The 22348-nt window shown below is 41.0% G+C and overlaps 1 protein-coding gene across 7 annotated transcripts in view; it reads left to right on the top strand.

Moving 5' to 3' along the window:
* Positions 1 to 19605, top strand: part of klf12b (Kruppel like factor 12b) — a 41867-nt gene extending 22262 nt beyond the window's left edge. For all 7 annotated transcript variants that reach the window (XM_061088117.1, XM_061088120.1, XM_061088121.1 and 4 more), the window contains exons 3-6: positions 440 to 995; positions 6036 to 6171; positions 13204 to 13361; positions 15416 to 19605. In XM_061088117.1, coding sequence (XP_060944100.1) covers positions 440 to 995; positions 6036 to 6171; positions 13204 to 13361; positions 15416 to 15597 — 1032 coding nt within the window. In that variant the 3' untranslated portion in view covers positions 15598 to 19605. The remainder of the gene's footprint in view (positions 1 to 439; positions 996 to 6035; positions 6172 to 13203; positions 13362 to 15415) is intronic.
* The last annotated feature ends 2743 nt before the right edge of the window (positions 19606 to 22348 follow it).

Below are 22348 nucleotides of genomic sequence, written 5' to 3'. Positions count from 1 at the left end.
ACGCCAAGAAAAAGAGAAAGAGAGTGAAAGGAGGCGAATGTGAGAGACACTATCTTTACTCCTGTATTTCATCTGTGAATGACATCATGCTAACCGAGGGGAGTTGAAAGCTTGAATGAACATGTGGAAATGAACTTTCTCTTAAAATGTCACCGGATACTGTATTTACCTTTCTGACATATCTCTGTCATGCACTGTTGTTGTTTCTGAAGCTGACATATAAATCGATGATACATGAAGACAAATGTTCCTGACCTTAGTTTATCAACACATCACCTTTTAAGGTAATGTGACAGCTCAAATTACTGCAGGACATTAGAGGAAACGGTGAAATTAATGTCAGAAATACATCACTTGAAGGCAAATTGTTTCACATTTATCTGTCCTTGTGAGAGACATTGACACTAATCTGACATCGTTGTTTCTTCTCCTCCCACAGTCACCTAAAGTGCGCCCTTACTCTGCGATGGACGGCGTCCCTTTTTTCCTCAGCAGAGTTAAACCTGAACCTCCGGAGGACCTGCTCGCCCACGACCTGCACTTCCACACGCAGACGGAGCCCGTCGACCTGTCGATCAACAAATCCCGCCCCTCATCCTTCCTCCCCACCACCACAAACTTATCATCCTCCCCTCTCAGATCCGCCTTCTCCCCGTCTTCGTTATCGTCGTCATCCTCCTCCTCCTCCTCCTCATCTTCCTCCTCTCCATCAGTTATCACCTCAGCCTCATCGGTGCTCACGCCAGGCCCCCTGGTCGCCCCTGGCGCCGGGCTGAGAGGTCAGCCGTATTTGCACATCCTGCACTCTGTGCCGCCTCCTCCATCCAGCCCTCTGAGCCTGCAGGGAGCGGGGAAGCATGGCAGCCATGTTCACCGCATCCCGGTGGTGGTACAGTCACTGCCCCTCATGTACACCACTGCCGTTCGATCGCCCTCCAGCCTCAACAACACCATCGTGCTACCTCTGCTGAATGAGGTCAAAAGCCAGAGAAAAGGTGAGGCCGTCATCTCCAAATTGACACCATGTTCATATGGTTGAGTTTAGTTTTTAAGATTTATGTTAAACCCTTTTTCATCATTTTCAGTTAAAAACACTGGCATTTCTCCAGGAATCATTCAAGCACAGTTGGATCTTTAAAGGAAATGATGAAGCTGATTTGTGCTACTGCCTCATTAATGTATTAGTTTTACATAAGCTGTCTGATGTGTCTCCCATGAAGCTATAGCCTCCAGCTTTATTGAGAAATTCAAATTGAAATTCATTTAATCGCATGAATTATTCGCCTAAACTAAAATAGTCAAATATTTTTAATCATCAGACAATGCACTCGTAATGTTTATAATTTAAGGAGTCCTCAGAAAGTCCCCAGAAATAATGAAACTTTAAAGACACACTAGACCTATGTCATATATTGTGTTAATAATTTGTGTACTAAGAATATCCAATGTTCAAACCCAGAGAAATTCCCAATTTTATTAAATTTAATGTAAGACTATATTTTGATAGCCTTTTAATCGCATCAAATCCACTTTCCGAAGCTTTGCCCGTCTCGGCTATGACGACCTGGTAAAATGATGTGTGACAAAGGACCAATGCACTGCTAGTCAGCTAGCCAGTTAGCTAAACAACATATGATAAAGGTAAAACATACTGCTAGCTAGTTAGCTAAACATTGTATGATAAAAGGACACAGAACACACTTCTAGCCAGTTCACCTGTTAACTGCTTTGATCGCACGAATAGAACTAAAATAATGACCTCATCTGTGAAGATTTATTTGCGGCTGAGTCATCTCAACTAGACAACAACTCCCATGATCCCACTCTGCTTCATGATGTCATCAAACAAAGTGTTCAGCAATAGTTTCGATCTAGAGAACCCTAGTGGCTGAAGTTACGTATTGCACGTTTAATTGAGAACCTGTCCTTTCGTAGCAATGGAATAAGTTGAGTCCATATCTGTGTTTGCCAATTTTGGAGACAGATCCTGGCTAACATTGGGTCGGATAGATGAAAAACCAGTCGGATGCAGCAGGAGTTATGCCCATGACAAGCTGTGTTTAGTTGTGTATTTTGTCTGGCAGATGTCCTGAGCTGTCTTTAGTCAAAGCACTTGCAGACACAGTGCTGTGAAGGCTCACTGTGTGTGTTTATATGCTTTTAGAGACAGCCCGTCAGGCGGTAATGTTCCCGCTTCAGAGAGAAGACGAGTTTTGCAGCTTGAAAGGCTCCTATATCTTTTAGAGAGATTTCACTAGGCTGTCATAAATAGCCTTGGGTGTAGGTAAGCAGGGCAGCGCCAGTTGTTGCCTTCCCCTTTATAGAGACGCAAACATCTGGGGCAGTTTGAGTATTAGTTCTCTCTGGCCCAACCTAGACAGTGTTATTGGTTTTTCTCTCTGGGTGTGGTTTTACTGCCAACCACTGCGAGTATTCTGACGGTAGGTGTTTCTCTGAGCAGTACACAGGGCGACTGTTGGTTATAAAAGCGTTTGCTTTTTTGTCACTCCCTCGCAGGACGGACAGACACACTCAGACTATAAGTCACACCCATGCGTGTACTGTACATACAAGCAAACAAACAGAGATGTGTAATTAGAGCGTGTGCTCGGACAGACACTCGGCTGGCAGGGTGGGGTGGTCCTCGGAGATGGGGCGTTTTAAATGTTGGATGTCTGCTCCCAAGGAGAGCGGAGGAAAGAAGTAAGAACAGGAAAAACAAGACTTGCATAAGAGGGTGTGGATGGATATTGAAGATGGGTGGCACTTACGCAAACACATGCACACACGTCCACGGTCCAGCTTTAGCTCTGCTCAGCTCTGAAGTTACCAAGCTGAAAGGAAATTGGGTGAATGAACAGTAGAGCATTGGGTGTGGTGGATACAGTGGTTTAATGAGACAGCAACCAGTAAACAAAGGGAACATTTAGCTTTGTGAACTCAATATGACTCAATGATAATGTTTACATAAAACAGTCAAAATCTAATTTAAAGTGATTTATTGCTACAAGACCTCATATTACACTTCTGTTGGGATATGACCAAAATGTTAAATCGAGATAACGACAAAAAACGACTCGTACATTTCGACCATGTAAATTGCCGACACTTCTTTGTAGACGTAAGTTCCAATGGCAGCTGTTACCTCCTTCCACCTTGGTGATTTTTTTGCCATATGGTGTGCTGCAGGCAAAAGCCTCTTTCGACGTCTGAGATGGGTTTTGTTTTGACCAGTCATCTGTAATTGTTTGGCTCTTGTCCTGAGGAGGTTGAGTCTGTTTTGGGGACCAGTTTGCTAAATATGCACAGTTTTCTGGTCTATGTCAGACTTAGAGGGGAGCCTCTCTTTTAGGTACAACCTCCTCATTTGTCTTGACTGGTCAAAATCCTTCTACTGGATTATCCTGTTTTGTGTTATTCAGCATCATTTGAGCAAACATCATCCAAATGATGAAAAATATTGCCCTCATGATTTGTGGCACAAAAATATCAAGAAATTGTGATGGGGAATAATGGTTCTTTGAAGGAGGTTGATTGCCTGATTGATTGGCTCAATGGCCAATCACAATCTAGTCTCACCCTTGGATGTCCAGGCCCAGCAGATAAGTAAGGGGTCTTTTTCAGTCAATAACGGCATCATATAGTAGGCAGTGCAATTTAGGCACAACAATAAATGAACAAATCTCAAGTACAACTCGTTTTCTTTTGTTTGTGTCAAAGAGACGATCGAAACCACAACATTACGAACTACAATGGCACCCAGAGGGCGCATACTTTGGCCAGGGCCCAGAAGCCCCCTTATGAAACCACATTTAAATTCACTAGACCCCTATTTTATTTGGATTTCAACAATTTGCACACACTCATAAATGAAAATGTGAAAAAACGCCCTTTCTTGCAATGATAAAGAAAGTTAAAAAAAATAGTATCTCTGCCCCCTGACATTTTAATTCTTTCCTCGTCCATATTGTTCAACCAAGTTTCAGGGTAATCCATTCAGTAATTCCTGCATAATACTGGTAACTGGCATTTTATATTATTACACAGTATATATAATTGTACTGCGCAGCTGGGGTCCTTATTAATCTGTTGTTTTTATCAGATGTCACTGTTGGTTGATAACTGGACAAATAAGTTGAAGCCCTTTCTGCTCATGTCAAGTTTAATGTGATTATTGAAGCTCTCAACATAGATACACTATGTACAACACTTACACATACACACACTCATCCACTCTCCCACATGCACACACAAACACACGCGCGCACACACACACACACAGGTTGGCCATCCTCTTTTAAAAGAGGGCGGGTACGCTTCCTTTCACTGCTGTCTCCCTGTCTCCGGCAGGAGGTTGCCATGGAAACAGGGCTTGACTGGAAACAACAGGAGAGAAAGAAAGAAATCCGGTGCTCTGCCCACCTCTCCACCACTCCTCCATTGTGTCCCTCGCTCAAAATACCCCTTTTGCAACACACAATGCATTTCTAACTAATTGCAGGTTTTCCGTAGGGTAGGCGAGCTGGTGACCACTCTGCATAACGCACTCTGCATCAACAGTTAGACATCTTTAAAGGCAAAAGCTCCAACAGAGTCGCAGCATTTCCTATATGCGCCCACACCCACCCCCCGAGTAATAACACCATGTCTGCTGCTAACTCGAGACCTTTATTATGTGCCATTATGGTCACACTCTCTCGGCTGAGAGGGCAAAGGAGGTGAGGTCCTGATAGCTTCAAAATGCACCAGGATTACAGGAGAATGGGGTCTCAGTGGAAAATACTGTATACCTTAATATATTCAGTGTTCGCAATGCTTTCATCTTCACAAAGATACTAGAAAATCTTCACCATACTGTTACTATTTTGAAGATTAATCATAATGTTGCTTCCTTGGAATTATTATTATATCAGTTAATGAATGGTTAATCCTGTACTGCAGATTTCCAGGAACATATCCCTGGCATGCAGTCAGCGGCAGGTCTTTACTTTTTTGGACAGTGATCTCTTGAGTTTTTGAGGATGTACGCAGCCTGTGTCCATGGAGACAGGGAGGACAGAATGGCTGCAGGCTCCGGCAATATAACCCATGAGCTGTCACAACTTTCGGAGTAGATGTAACTTTGTCATGTTGCCCTGAGAGACAGATACTCCTGTGATCATGGGCTGAGGGGGGGGTCATGGTTTGAACAGCATGCAGATGGCCAGTCAAATGTTCAGCAGAGTTTGCTTGCTAATTATCGCTGTCCGCTAAGAAAAAAGGACCACAGCAGTGAATGGATGAAATTAGACTCTTGTCTTCTCTCCGGGCCTTTTATGTGAAAGTTTGCCATTATCATGAATATGATAATGGCAAACAGTTTTTCATGTCGGGGAACAGAGAGCAGAGAGAAAAGAGTCGCTCTCATGCACATGTACTTTTAACTTGGACATATTCTGTAGTCTCGCTGGGCATGATACACACACGCATGCACACACACACAAACACACACACACACACACACACACACACACACACACACACACACACACACACACATACACACACACACACACAAGATAACAAAATGCACAAATGTTCCCACACACAACAAAGACGCCCAAATGCTTCTCCACCCAGCTCCTTATCTCTATAGTTGAAGGCTGTGTGTGTGTGTGTGTGTGTGTGTACGCACACATGTATACACACACTTCTGTCTATGTGTAACTACTGGCTACAGTTGCATGAGTGGTTGTTCTGCCTTAGCTACCGACTGGAAATACCAGCACTCATGCACACACACACATATATGTATATATCTATATCTAGATATAGATATAGATGACAGTATGACATAATGACAGTTCTACAGTCTGAAGGATAATTCCTTGTAACGAGGGATTTATGAAATGAAAACATTAAACTGTATGAAGGCGATTCCCTCGTAAAGATTAGAAACACTTTCCAGCACCCACAATGTGATATGCCTTATAAGTTTCCAGGGCCGGCTCCAGTATCATGTGTCTGACTCCTGTGTCTGCGTCCCGTCCTCACAGCATACACAGACCCCAATGGCCTATCGCCAAGGCAGATCAAAAGTGACAGCGATGACGACGACCTGCCAAACGTGACCTTGGACAGTGTTAATGAGACCGGCTCCACTGCGCTGTCTATAGCCCGGGCTGTACAAGAGTGAGTATCATGATCTGTACATGTGTGTGTGTGTGTGTAGCGTGGAGTGGGCGTTCACGTAGACTTTTTCTCCTCTACTGACCCTTAAAGCTGAAATCAAATACACAGGTCTCTGTCTTAAGCTGTTATTTCTGTTCAGTCTTGTGACAGCAACGTTTTCAGGAAGGCTTTCACTCTCTACTGTTGGCAGCTGTTGAATCTGCTGATAGGGAATTTTCAATTAGCTCCACAGTTACAGCGTTCGTGATCGTAGTATTCACATCATTACTCACCTGAATCTCACACTGTTACATTACAATGTAGTTGTTTGTTAACATAAATGCCTCACAGCACCGTGCAGTTTCTCACCAAGCAAACAGAATAAACAGGAAAGGATGTAAAATGTCACTGCACATAATAACAGCTCAATCAGTTTAATACATCCGTTCATTTTGAGGGTTGAGTTGAACTAATCCTGGCTGACATTGTGCAAGAGGCCCTGAAGGGATGTAACAAAGAACATTCACTAAATGCATTCAAGTTTATTCCTTAAGTATCTGTATTTAACTTAAGTCGATTTATTTTCAGTTTCTTTAAATTTTTACTCCACCTACTATATATCAGCAAATATTTGCACTTTCTATTCAACTACTTTTTTTTTAAGTGTTGCAGTACATGTTTGAACATTTCAAAAAAAAGACAAAGGTTCACTGGTTGAGAGAGAATTGCTTCTGTTAAAAAAATAAGAAAATTGATTGAATGGATACCGAGACTTCACCGAAATGATTTACTAAACCGTTGCATTAGGGAATATTCTACACTCGCGGAAGCTCTTTAAATTTGAATACATTAAGTGTATTTGAAAGCAAGTTATCACTTACTCTTAGCACATTTTTGTCTATTTATTTGTACTTTTACACCAGTAAAATGTTTGAGTGTTTCCTCCACCACTGACTAAATGGAGGCTACACTCTGGACAGGTCACCAGCAACTGGGCCGACATACAGACACAAACATCCATTCATGCTCACATCCACATTAACGAAAATTAAATTTAAAGAGGACTTGAACCCTTTGAGAAAGTGTAAACTGTTTGCTCTCACTGGTTAATTTAAATCAAAAAAATAGAACAGCATTGAGTAGAGAGTAAACTTCCACCAAGGCCCAACAGGGGAACTGCATCAAATGCCAGATGCAGACATTATTCCCTGGGGAATTGGTGAAAGTGATAAAAAAATATCTGAATCCACACCAAATTTTAATGTTTGCTTTCTTGACATGTGTCTCATCCTTCTCCCAAGTTTAAGGAAAATGTATAAAGTTTCGTAATAAACAGAAAGAAAATGGACAGGGTTTGAGTGCCAATGTTTAATAACGTGCTCTCCCTGACATCCTGTATAAGAGCATTGTCTGAAACTTGTCTAACACAGAATCTTCTGAATTTATGTGGGATTTTCTTTCTGCTCTTCCACTTTTCAATGTGTGTGCGTGGGTGGCTGTGCATTTGTACCGCTGCATATGCCTCAGACATACTTTCTCCCGTGTTTCGGCCTACAGACTATCACAGCTCCTGCAGTGCTTGTCCATCTGGGTTGAATGAAAAGGCTTCCCTCTCCGATGAATGACAGCTCACAGGATTCTGAATCGAAAGCAGGAAATCAGATGCAGAGAGACGTTTGGCTCGGCCCTGCCCTCCTCCCCTGCCACACATAAACCCAGAGCAGTCAGAACTAGTAGCCTGGCCAGACTCACTTTAATACCCACAGGGACTTTTATTCAGGCTAACTGTAAGGAAAGTATTCCAGGACTCTGTGAGAATCCTGCTAATGATGCAGCAACATTAACGAGGCTGACGCTGAATAGTAGGCCAACCCCGACTGGCTGTGTTTTGGTGGTAACACTCCAGCTTTGACATTGTGTGAAGGTCTTTTTGCATTCTTTGCCCGTGTGTGAGCATCGACAGTAATGAAAGTTTTTATGCAACCCCTTTAAAAAACTGTGTTGTGGTTGTGCCTGCCCGGTGGAACACGCAGGTTGCCATGTTTCAAGGAAGACTAACACACGCACACATGCACAAGCGCACACACACACTCAGAGACACTCACTGCAGGACTCGGGTTTCAGTGCAGGTTATTGAAAGGGACAGGCGTGCCCCTGAGTGCCACACGTGGGCACCGGGTGGTCAGAGGAGAACAGAGGTTGGCAGGACCCAACCTTTCACTGCCCAAGCTTTCACTATGGAGATAAATCACCAGCCAGGCTTAGCAATGCCCTGCCAGGGCCTGCCCACACACTCGCTTCTCTGTGTGCAAAGTGCAGACTGTGCTGTGTGGAAAACTGTGCGCTCCTGTGTGCGTGCTGTGTTTGTGACTGTGCGTGTCAGAAACTCCGTGTTCACGTCTTTAAGCATATAAGTCCTCCGAAGTGTGTGTGTTTGTACTGTATCCATGCACGTGTTCCTGCACAGGGGGCAGAACAGCTGGTTCCAGAAGGAGGTCAGCCATTGTCAACAGGAACACAGACTTGGATGTTTGTCCGTGAAAAACAAAGAAGTCTGTAGTCTCCTTGAGTTACACGATGGGAGAACGTGCACTCTGTATTGACACAACACATGCGCTCTGTGGACATCTGCAGCGCAACAGAAGCGAGCGGCGCTTTTTTTGGAAAGATTTCACTCCATCGTGCTGATATATTTCTTTTTTTCCATTTCATTTGCACATGTACACTGAGAGTCTAGCGCTTTATGTAATTTAGTGTCCATATTTACATGAGCAGTCATCCACAGAGCGTCAGGGAGGAGAAGTGTAAGGGCGGAGGATAGGAGTGCCTGCAGCCTCCAATCCAGGTATCCATATATAAATAAATGAGAGAGAGTGAGAGTGTGTGTGTCATGTGCTTCTTGGGCAGCCTCCTCCATATTCATGCGTTTCCCTGGGGACCGGTGGATAGGCTATTGTGGGAGAGCACTGGTGAAAGAGAGACAGTTACAGAGAGATAGGAGAGGGAAGGAAGGTGTGTGTGCATATGTGTGTATATATGTGTGTGTGTATGTGTGTCCGTGTGTTGGGGGCAGGGGCTTGTGTTGGAAGGATTGTGTCTATCCAAGTCTAGCTGGTCCCCAAGGACCTGTGGCCAACGCAGCAGAGCAGGTGGAGGGAGGGGAGACACAGGGTGAGGTGAGGGCTCGTATCCTTGGACAGGTACAGGAATGCCCAGTGGGCAGTCTTCCAGCGCAGGCACCCACACTCACACACTTACACACACTTACACACACAGTCACACACACACACACAAACACACACTTCCCTTCCTGTTTTCTCGATAATTCCACCATTTGGTCTGTTTAAGAACCGTGTCGAGCTGTTGCCGAGTCGAAACTGTTGTTATGACCCTGTTTCCTATGAGAAGTAAGAATAACATGCAGCGTGTTTGTGTTGCGGGAAACCCCCCCCCGTTCCAGGTGACACACAAACACACATTCTGTGTCCCTGTGTCATACGCAGAGCAGCAGATGAAGAGGACAGGGAAAAAAGGAACCACAACAAAACTCTTTTTGAATTGGTTCTCAGCTTCTACTTTCTGTTTCTCTCTGTTCTGCTTCTGGAGACACAAGCAGACACACACTCCCACAGCCAAGGTGCTGCGCTGACACAGGGTTCACGGCAGTGTGATTGGGCCTCTGGGCTCACATGAGAAAGTACAACGAATTGATTGTAACACAACAGCTACGATGCATACGGGGTGGGAGACCTAAAGATGTTGTTGTTGTCAAGAAATGCACCCGAGTCACGGCTTTGTTTTCTGCTGACTTTGCCACATATCGCATTGCGTTATTTTATAAAAAATTTTTTGCTAAGCGATTGTGAAATGAACAATCTTTAAATACAACTTGTTTATTTATAGGTTCATAATATAATAACTAATTATAGTTTTTGCCTCATCAGTCACTCTGGAGTTGGACATTGCTGGTTTAAATGCACCCGTTGAACATCCTCATCATGTTTCCCTGTTTAGTTTCACATGCTGCAAACCTGCTGACACAGCTGATAGTATCACTCGGGCTTAACAAAAAAACAAGACGAGTGAAATATTTTCTAACCACAGAGAAACATGATAATTCTTCCAAACATGAAAGCGCTTCAGATAGTCATCATAGATGCCTTTTATTCATTTGTTTATTATTCTGTCACTTAGGGCCACAAGTTATAAACAATTTCAATTAACTGATCAATCATTCAGCTTTAATATGATAGTAAATAGTGAAAAATGTTCACTGCAGTTTTACAAAACCTTACGTATTTATTATTGGTCTGCTGTAAATTATACAACTGTTTTTTTTTTACTTTGTTGAAGCTGAAACCAGCAAACGTTTGGCTTCCTTTTTTATTTGTTAAATGACTCTAACAATTAATTAACAACAATCTGGAATACATTTTGCATCACTGAACAACTTGAAATGCTTTGGCCTTTCTTGGAGAACACATCTCCACTTCCTTCAACTATCCAGAAATCAAGCAAAAATATCTGGTCGCTGATGCCAATGACGCCATTTAGAACCAGAATCAAATACTTTCAAAATATATCAAATACACCAAAAGAGGCGGGAAAATTAACACGTGAACATATGTCATTGTAATAAGACCTACATAAAATCACAGAATCATCCATACCCCAAAAAACAGACTCAAGCAGGAATCTGTCTGCTGCTCTTAAACAGATCTATCACCAGAATTCAAAACAGTTGCACTTAATGACTTAATTTATGAGCAGTGAGTTGTTGTTTATTCTTTCTTTACTTTCTTTGAGAAGCCATTGTTCTCCGACCTCCTTAAATTATTTCATAATCACGGAGTCACTTCAGAGATGAAGTCAGAACGTAAACATCCGCCTCTTCTGCTCAGTGGCTGAGCTCCGAGTGTTTCCACTGTAAATCCTGCAGCCTCTCTCACACAGACACACACACACACACACACACACACGTACACACACACACGGAGGCCCATGCTACCTCAGATGGTTGTCTACGATATTTCTGTCGCATTAGCAGATGACCCAATCGTCCCATCAATCACTCAGCTTATATGAAGGCGCCTCTTTGTCTTAATGTGCGGTTTTTTTCATCACATTGCAGTGTGATCTTTTTCTGAGCGTGGAGACTCGCAGTAGAGACAGCGAGAGGGGAGTTAGAGTTCAGTTCGTGTCTGACCCGTGTGATCATTTCCTGTACAGCTTCACATTGGCCGTGAGCCAAGAGCAACAGGTGATCTGTATGTATGTGTGTTTTCCTCTAATTCTGTGAATTTGTGTAGCCTGCGTATATGTGTGTGTGAGTGGGTGTGTGTTGATTGCACGGTTGAATATCTGAGTCTGCGTTTGACAGACAGACAGACAGAGAGACAGGAAGTGGCCTCTGCGGAGGAGACACAGACACTGACGGCCTGTCTGATGCTCACTCGCTCTCTTCCTCCTTCTCCGTTGGCCGGTTCACCCTTTTACCTTTTTCTCAATTTTCACAACAAAAACTCTGAACTGAGGAAACTGTTTGTGCCGGGATCGCACTGTTAACCGTATCCCACAGATATTACTCCTCCCTGCTCGTAAACAGAGATGTTCTTGTTTTCCTTCTCTACTGTATCTTTCTTGACAGTTTTGTGTGTGTGTGTGTGTGTGTGTGTGTGTAGCAGTCATGTGTTTATTACTGTGTGAAAGGTTTCATGGCTCACATTCAACTGGTGAGACCATCCTACCTCCTCTTTGTTCCCTCCTTGATTTAATTGTGTTTGTACACACTGTCTTATTCATATAGGGATACGTTTACATTTAGATTTACTACAGATTTCATATGATACTTCTCTGCAAATAATCTTTATACACTGCACTGACTAGTCACACACACACACACACACACACTAACACACACACAAACAACACGGCTACAGGGGCTTCAGTGATTGCGGTGACAAATCATATAATCAGCTGAGGTATTGATTGTGGCTATTGGAGAGGAAATGTCACGGCAAAATGTATTGATGGTAGAAACAGGCTCAGGAGACATTAACTTCACTTTAAAACACTGGGAAATAAACAGTTTCCACCTTTTGATTGATGAAATACCAGCGGTCTTACCTCATCCGCTAACTCGTCAGGCTACAGCAGTATTACAGTGCCACCTACTGGTAAATATACTGTCGTACAAGTACTACAAGCTATTGTATATTATATTGTATACTATGCTGTGTTTTTACATTAAGTCGTCTATTTACTTTATGCAGGAAGTTCTTGAGAATATTTTCAAAACTCCTCATGTGCATGAACGCTCTTCAATATCCACACTGACCTAAAACTAGAATGGTCCCTTAATAGAGTGTATACCTCCAACATTCCCCTTCAATCAATCTGCACCGAATTGCACACAGATATCAGTCCTCTAAATATGCCTGATTTTTTAAATCAATATCCATGAATTGTTCTTTGAGAAATCAGTGAAAATGTAGAGAAAAAACACACGCCCCATCTCACAATGTTACAGAAAGTGGTACCCTAATCCCTTTAATTAAATATTTGATTGGTTCTTCCTTTCAAGAAACAGCAATGAGAACATGACATTCTTTGTGGAGGTAAAAAATGATAATAGTTGATAGCATTACAATACGTGGCATTATTGTCTTTGAAGGTTTCTCTATTATTTTATTTTGTTACATTAACTGCAATAAGATGGATTTTACAGCTCTGTTTTCCCTTTAATATGTCTCACAGATGAACCAGGAAGTACGGTCCTGAACTGTTCGAAAAATGTCACTGTCAACCAAAAAGCACAACGAGATAATAAAATGTTTTTTTTGCAGTTCCTCAATTTCCTTTGTGATTTGCAGTGTGTCCTTCAACACAACATTGAAAATCACAGTTTTTATCGAGTAGGGCTTATTTTGCGACTTCTCCTGTGTGGAAAAGAACTACATACTGCTGAAACTTGAAAGCATCATTGTGGGGAAAAGTCAATGTCTTCTTCTAATAACTATTTAATAATGTTGATTTCTTCTTCTCCTTTTGCAGTTCCATTTCCCCGTTCAGTATTGACAGCATACGTCGTCCCCGGAGGTCAGAGTCTCCAGATTCCAAAAAGAGGAGAATCCACAGATGTGACTTTGAGGGCTGCAATAAGGTGTACACCAAAAGCTCCCATCTAAAAGCACACAGACGGACGCATACAGGTTAGTAAGACGGAGGGTGTGGGTTAAAGTGCTGTGATTTTATTAATAATCAGTCATCTAAAGGCTTAAAAATCCCATTCTTAGTCCACAATGACCAGCACCATCACATATAATCCAGGGAATGTTCTACTGGTGCCACCTTTAACACCACTTCAACATCAAAGTTGTTTTGAAGAATTTGTACACAGAGTTTAATCTGGATTACAGTGGACTAAAGGTCAATCCCAAATGGAGACTCAGACAAAGGCAAGGACACTTTTCTTTCCAAATGAGATTGAACATACTGTAAATGTAACATATGATATGAGGTTATTTGAAGACACGTTCACACACGTGGACAAAACATTGAAAAAGTCCTCCGGCACTAGTCTCATAGGCCCCAAACCAAAACTGATCCAAAGGTTCCGAGGAAGCGTCTTAGAGACAGATCTCAAAACTCAGACCATGATTGTGAGAAATCCACTGAAGGGAGCTGACAACTCTTTTGCAAAGCAGAACATTTTAATCTTTCACTCCTCAAATGAACTTAAAATGATTTCACTTGTATTAAGTGATTAAGGAAACACACATCACTACTAGAATCATCATTGTAAATGGGGATTCAAACAGGGAGGGCACACTTTTTGTCCTTGACGTCTGTATCCGTGATGCATTATGTTCTGTTCTGTACGCCTCATTAGAGTTCCTGAATGCTATAATCCTTATGTCCTAAGACTTACAGTTTTACTATACTTTAATAGTTTCATTTATGGTTTTGTATAATCAGTCATAATAGACAGAGTGTTTTAATAGCTGCCTCAAGGCTTTTACTGGTAATTCATTGTCTGCTTTAAACAAAAGGTGCATGTGTACCGCACCCCATTATGAAACTATACAGTACACAGCTGACATTTGAAGTGGCAGCTAACAGCACAGAGGAAACAGAGATACAGGTTTGTAGCATTAGTCATGTTTGACCTTAAAGTACCTTTTACTGACCAACAGCGCCCTCTGCAGTTGCACATTGAGTATGATTCTGTTTTTGGGCTCCGAGTCCGAGCAATGGAGTGTTTTTCATATAGTGAAAAGATAAAGCCATGACTTTGTACTCCTACTCATTGAACTGAAAGACAACTGAGCTGAGGATATTACCCATGATCCTCTGCTTTCCGAGCCAGAAAAGCAACAAAAGCAAACAAACTCTGATGAGAATTCTGGATGTTTTAAGTTTACTCACTGAAAGGGAGATAAACCCTGTTTGTTTTAATGGCTTCTGATTCTTTAAACTGATCTACAGTTCAAAATAACTCTTCAGTCAGTTCCACACTTCTCACAGGAGTCCGTACCTGCTCACTCACACAGAGCACGAATAGATGTTCAGGGTGAGGAGTGGGAATGAAAAAGAAAACATTCTCCCTATTATAAGTCAGGGAATCATCAAACTAATTTGGACTGGGGTTTCATGGTCAGAAAAAAAGGGACTGAGTTGCTTTATGGTTGTTTTACTAACATTTTATTATATTGTATCAAGGCTTTTTGCAATACTAATAACAATGCAACTCAGTGGAGCACATGCGTCCTCCAAGGGCAACAGTTCCCTTACATTCTATCAAGTTGCAAAATGTTTCACAAAATCATAGATATCCGTTCCCTTGATATCCTGATTTGTTTAATCAGGTTACAGGACTTATTTCCCGAGAAAACTGGGAAAATGTTGAAAAGGCATCATCTCGCAATGTCAAAGAAAGTGAGAGCAAATTTCGAGTCCAATCAGTTTTGTTATTGTTGCTTTAAAAACAAACATAGAAACCAACTTGCCAGGGTTGAGAACAGAACCTCCTCGGCCGAGGTAAGCCGACATTAAAGATGCTACTATAGACGTGAACCAAATAGAGCAAACGTAACTTTTTGGGGATGCATCATCCTCCACAGAGCATCACTGCCAACATGTGACCCACAAGCTATTCAACATACACTGAGTTTGTCTCTCTCTCTCTCTCTCTCTCTCTCTCTCTCTCTCTCTCTCTCTCTCTCTCTCTCTCTCTCTCTCTCTCTCTCTCTCTCTTCCGCTCCAGGGGAAAAGCCATACAAATGCACCTGGGACGGCTGCACGTGGAAGTTCGCCCGCTCCGATGAGCTGACGAGGCATTACAGAAAACACACAGGGGTCAAACCCTTCAAGTGCGGAGACTGTGACCGCAGCTTCTCCAGATCCGACCACTTGGCTCTGCACCGACGGAGACATATGCTGGTTTGAAACAGACGGAGAGAGAGATAAAGAGAGAGAGAGCGAGAAAGAAAGAGAGGGAGAGATCAATGGAACAAACACACACACAATCATGCAAACACACACAGGCAGCCGGGGGAGCGGGATCTCCCTTTGAATGTTTTTCAGCTGGCCTGGATGCACACACACATATACATACAAACACACACAAACACACACACACATAAACATACAAAAACGCACACACACACACTCTCATCCGTCAGAAGGCGAGAAGACGTGCTCGGAGCTCTCGGAGCACACACAGGGTCACTTCTGGATCCTCCCGGGGTTGGAAGGAGCAGACGGCAGGATCTTTTATCGGAGTCTAATAGGGAACTGTCTTTTACAGCACTGTTCATAAATGTTTCACTTTGATTATTGAAAGCAAACTCTTCATTTGGACAAAAAAAAATTATATATAATGCAATCGCAACCGTCTTTTTTTTTGTTGATTTTTTTCTTTTCACTATATTGTTCCAGTTGCTGATTTTTACCAGCATTTCATAATGTGAAAGACCCCATTGAATGGAATGGATTTTTTAGAGTCACAGGCCTGGACTGGATCGCAGGGACCTTGTTGGAGTTAAGGGCAGGATTGCTTCCCTTCTGGAGTCTGTTCGATGAGCAGCAGGGGGCGCCAAGTAACCACGGATTGTCTGCTGTGTGGTTTCCCTATAAAAGCTAAAAGAGGGCAGGATTTTCACCTTCCCCTCATCCAGCCAACAGTCCACACCATCCCAGCCCGGAAGGATCCACCTCACCAACACCTCCAGAGTCATCCTTTTATTATGAACGATTTTAAAAAAATGGACACGCAACTCATGGCACCAGCAGAGAAGCACAACGTTTCCTACCAAGACATCAGTGCTGTCCTGTTTACTTCGAGCCTCTTTGAAATCTTTGGGTTTGATTTTGTGCTGTGATTAGCAATCAGTAAAGTGCAATCTTAAAGGATGAATATACTTTCAACGTTTCTTTAATTGAATATTTTTTCTCTTTTTTTTTCTAAATGCCTGCTTATTGCTTATGTTTGACTCGGAAGAAAGAAAAAAACCAACCCCTCATGTACAGTGAACTTTGAAACAATCAGAGGAGATTTTCAGTATGTGAAAAAAAATGACAGAGGCACCTTACAAGACTCATGCGTTCATCCTGTCCCCATCCATCGTGTTGTTCTTCTTCAGCTCTGTCTCCTCAGCTGGGTTCCACAGTGGAAGGAATCTGTGGCGGTGGGGTTCTCTTATTTTCATTTTTAATTTTTGTTTGCACAGCAGCACTTGACCATAAGCTGACGTTGACACCGGCTGCAGTGTTACAGGGATAGCGTGGTACCTGACGTACAAACCCAGAAGAGCAATACACTCTGAACAAAGTGACGGGAAGGGACAGCCGCCTCCTCTTTGTTCTGTTTGCTGATGATGTCAATATCCTGAGGAGAAGTTTTTCTCAACGGGCAAGCTCCTCATTCCATACCATGCCCCCCCCCCCCTCTGTTATCCGTTTGTAGCTCCAGCACAAGACCCTGAATCCGACGTGTGTCAGTCAGAGAGTCACTATAAATCATTTCATGTTGTTTTTACTTTGTTTGTCTCAAACAAACTTGAAATGCCATCACCTCAGACCAGATATATGTCAAGATTATTGTCTAATTTACCTGAGATTTGGTTATTTAGAATTCTGAAAAAAATCACACAAACACATAAACAATACATTTACATACATACAAACATAGTACATGAGCATCATCAAGGTTTACTGGCAGATTTATCTCTTAGAAGGTCACATAACCTCAATCAGGAAATGTAATTTTAAAGAATATTTTTATATTCATTATAGCAGACAGTTTTGCAGGTGTTTCCAAAGCTCTTAAGCTGAGGAGGAGCTGCACACATAAATGCAGAGAATCACACCAGCTCATATTATTTGATAGTGCTGCTTAATGTATCTATTGGACCGAAGCCAGTCAAAGAAAATGGTAACCTTTTTGATATTGAAAACCCTCCACACAAACACACACTCTAGTGCATCTACACACACACACACAGGCAAAGTAGCCAAATCCAGGAGGTTCTTTCCACACATGCACCCAACGTATGTGACACCCCCACCTTGATGTAATGGAGAAATGTATGTCATCTTTATTTATGCATAGTGTTTGTGCACAACGTCATGAAGCCCGGTTGTATTAACATTTTGGCAAAAGCATATCAGCACCTTGTTTGTTTCATACTATTTTCAAATTATTTTATTTCAGATGTTGATTTAAAAACAGATAATCATCATGGTATTATTATTATATATCATCCATATAATGTATAAGATCATTTTTATGATTGATGGGGCACTTCATCATTGCATATAACTTTTTTTTCTTCTGTAAAAAGGATCTTTTTTGAAATGTTGTAATATATGTGATAGTGAAGAGAAAACTTATTACAAAGTTCTACATCCTGTATATACATTGGAAAAATAGGGCTTTTGATTAGTAGATGCAGGAAATACATTTATACATGTAAAGTCTTTTTTCAGAGACTGTAATTTATCTAATTTGGTATACAGTGAAATGGGGCTAATGGTATTCATCATGTAAATTATCATATGTGGTGTTATGTAACGGTTTTCCTTTTTTTTGATTTTTTTGGGGGGGTTTGTGGTTAAACAATTTCACGATCAAATCATTTTTATTCCCAAGGCTGAACCAGTGTTTGCTATAATCAACAAATTATTTATATACATTGACCGTATTAAGGTACTCGATTCCCTCTGTTGTTATTTTGCTACTCCCGGACAAAAAACAGATATATTGATCAAGCACATATCAACAACACATGTACTCTCCTACACAGTATATGACGTTGCATGCCTTAATACACCACAAATTCAATTAGACTTGTTGTCTCCACAGGACAGGGTGAATTGTATTTCCCTTCAAGCGTCTCTTTCCTCATTTTGAAGCATAATTTTGCAACGGTAACCAGGGTCAAAGTTATGCAATAATAATGAATAGTGCCTCATATCACAAACGTGTAACACCCACTGCTCTGTGCAGGGTTTCGATTGCTCAAATTAATAAATTTCAATTGAGAAATCATGATTATTTTTGTTTTTCGGGGATAAGTAAAACAAAAAAGCACAGACAACATTATGCAAGTCGGACCTCTAACTTTTGAACTTTTCTTTTTTTCGCACTGAGCCTTATGCCGTTGTGTCAAATGCAGCGTGCTCCCATAACACGCTTTCACGGGCTGTTTATAGCACGCATTATCACTCTGCTTGCAATAAGTCACTTCCTCTGCGGGAAACAAAACCGAGTTACAAAGGCCTCTCGATGTTTCAGCTTCAGCACATTAATTCAACAAAGCGATTCCATTGAAAGATAATGAGGAATTTGACTCATAGGAGGAAAGAAAAAAATCCTGTGGCTGGGATTCCGGCTGTAAAGTGATGCCTTTGTTTATGAATAGTGATCTTACGCTTTCTATCAGTTCAATATCTACTTTACTTTCTGTGTAACATCTGCTTTTGAGTTCCTGGTTTTGAAAAATTTTAAGTAGTGAAGCCAATGCCTATGTTTCGAGTTTGCTGATATTACGTACAGTAATCGTTGTTCCTGTATTTATGTAAAGTGAGTGTAGTGTATATATATTCAGATCTTTTCATTCTTGCCGTATAGGAAAAAAAAATTAATTGTGATATTGCTCAGCATCGCTTCTAAAAGGGAGATCTTGCTCAAGGAATTCCACATCTGTAAAAGAAAATTTTTTAATCCTGATATTTTTCAAAAACTTCAAGAACAGGTGTCCTTAATTTTTTTTTTTTTTCTGTTACGCTTTTCTTTTTCTTTAAGAGTTGTTTAAGTATCCAGTCAGTGTTTTTGCCTTTTTCTCTGTATTTTTCATATGGATGGAGCTGTGAAATTAAAAGAAGTTCAAAAATATACATGTATATTAATATGAATGGAGGCATGAAGGTTAATAAAGTTGCATTTTGTATGTACACTGGTTATGGAGCTAGTTGCTGTCTGTGACTGAGGTGGACGGTATGTGGTATCTGTGACACTTAGACATCTGAGCACTGTGCTCACTTTCGCTGGCATTCAGAAACCTGATCTCGGTATTAGGGAAGACATTTTAAATGATAGCTGATATACAGTAGAGAGACTTGTCCGAAAAGATCCCCACACTACAGGAAGAGGAAAGAATTTGGTGCCACCACAGACGTACATGCTCATTTAGAAATGGTACCTGGAAAAACCTCTCTCCCACAGGCTTGAACATCAATGAAAAGCATCATGTACAACAGCTTTAATCTTGCAGTAGTAAAATGCATGTTTTAACGTTGCAGGTTGTGAATAGTTTCCTGAGAACAGGTTGCACTTTAAAAAGCAAACGCCCTGTACATCCTGTACAAAGCTCTATTATAAATGGAGCTGGATGAATGTGTGTGTCTGCCAGTAAAGGATTCCAATGATTACAATAACAAGGTTCCAATTCCCCCTCCACTAAGCATCCTGGTGTGCAGCTTATATCACTTGAGTGATTTATCACTACAGCCCATGTAGTGTGAGCGTAAAGCTCAGTGAAAAGAGGCTGAGAGCAAATAATACGAGTGATAAAGAAACAATCGGCACAAGGAACTCCCTCCGCACTCAGGACAGGCTCAGACAGCACCTCTGCTGGGTTACGACTTCTCTCTGCTGTGACTCATGTCGAGGACACTCTCCAACAATTACAAAGACAAAGGAGTAATCTTGTTGTGAACACTGAGGATTGTTAGTAGAACCGCAGCGAGGGTGTGTTGCCGAACAATTACAAGAACATTGAGGCCAAATCACACGTCACAGTTTGACAGAGAACAACAAAGTAAATATGATCGATCACTGTTCTCCCAGTGAAGGGCAATAAAGATTTGATAGAGTTTTGAATTTAAAACGATACCATCCAAAACCACATTTTTATATTTCACATTGATATCAGTTCAATTCTTCCCTCTTTACAGGTGGTAATCTATGACTGAGCCTTGTTTTACTCCCATTTATAACAAATCATTTAAAAACTTTTTAACTGTAACTGCGAGTCACTATAATTTCAGATGACTTTAAACTGTCTACATCTTTACTAATTAATAGCAAATAATCAATGAATATAGATTCATGCTATTTTCTTCACAAAATGTGATTTGTATAGAGTAACAAGAGACATAACCATGTATGATGTATGAAATGTACCTCAACACCAACTAGGTTTAATGATTCAATTATGTGTGTGTGTATATAGAGGTGTGAGGGTGTGAAATCCCTGTACTGTGCTAGAAACACTTTAAAACTAAAGAACCAATGCAAAACTATACTGTAGACATCTAAAATCTATGAACTGAATATGTGTTGGAAAATATGAGGAATTTTAAGCTGGACACAAACAAGGATAACGGAGGAACTTTAAAAAGACAAATTTGTGTTATAATTCAAAGTCAGACATTACAAATATTCAACATAGTAAGAAAATTCAACACAAAACTTTTATTTGCATTATTAGAGTCACGTGGCTTCAAAGCACATTTGACCAATTTTGGATACATTTTCATTTTATATGACACAAAGTGTCATAAAACTTTCATGTGTCAACCATGTCAAAATACTTGTATGTGTATATATATCTAAAAGTATTGCAATAATTTACTGGCAGATACTCGACTGAGCTGCTACCTTGGCTGGAGAAACTTATGACAGAGTAGACTTTGACAATATCCTGTAATTGGATCCTTCTTAGACTTTGCCAAGAAATAATATTTAAAAAAAAGAAGTTTCAAATCTTTATACAACAATCATTGGATCGTCAGACAAAATATACAAACTAAAGAAACTTCTAAATTTCGTTCAACCCGACTCAAATTATGAATAAATTTGGTCATAAATAGGAATTGATGTCTCGTGGAAATACAGAGGGGCAGCCAACATATAGAATCATTTTTGGCAGAGCGGAGTAGCAGATAAGAGAACATTGTCCCGACGGGGGAGCTCAGTTTATCATTCATCCAAAAAAGAAAAGAAGGGAAAAAAGCAGTTAAAGGCACTTTCAAAAGGTGTTTGAAAACATGGACAGTCGTCAAAGAGATCCAAAGCTTTCACAGATGTTCAGACTGGCATGTGCTCAGTCGAAGTCTGAAAAAAATACGAAAGCTCAAACTCAAAGACACCACTTTGAAACCACTCAGGAAGACAAATCATCAGTGAGACGATGTTGTAATCCTGTTACGAGCAGAACAAAATATCGTATGTTGGGACGCACAATTTGCAGCCACAACAAAATGAAGATGAGCGGACGACCACTTGTCACTACGACTTCCAGCGGAGAAAAAATAACTCTGACCTGCTGCTTAAATGTCATGTACTCAAAACCCTTGTAAACTATGTGTGAGCAGTTCTCCGAGCCCTCCTCCGACGCTAAGATGACATATTGCTTTGCGGCTGTTGAGTAACGTGGGGGAAAACAAGCAGTTTAAAATAAGTTAAACCTTTTCAGTAATCAAATAAAATCTCTGATCATAAAAGTCCTGAAATTTAACATTTAACCAAGTGTATATTATGTCATGAGGGCACACACTGAAACAAGAAAACATTGTTGCACCAACTCCAAGAGTTCCTTCAGTTGATAAGGCACAAATGAATTAAGTTTGATCAACAACTTTTATCAACACATTACTATTTTGAATTTGTAAAAACTTATTTCATTTGTGTGAA

Source organism: Limanda limanda, chromosome 16 (genome assembly GCF_963576545.1).
Source record: "Limanda limanda chromosome 16, fLimLim1.1, whole genome shotgun sequence".
Taxonomy (NCBI): Eukaryota; Metazoa; Chordata; class Actinopteri; order Pleuronectiformes; family Pleuronectidae; genus Limanda; species Limanda limanda.
Note: the sequence above shows the minus strand (reverse complement) of the source record. Positions and strands in the feature narration are given on the sequence as shown.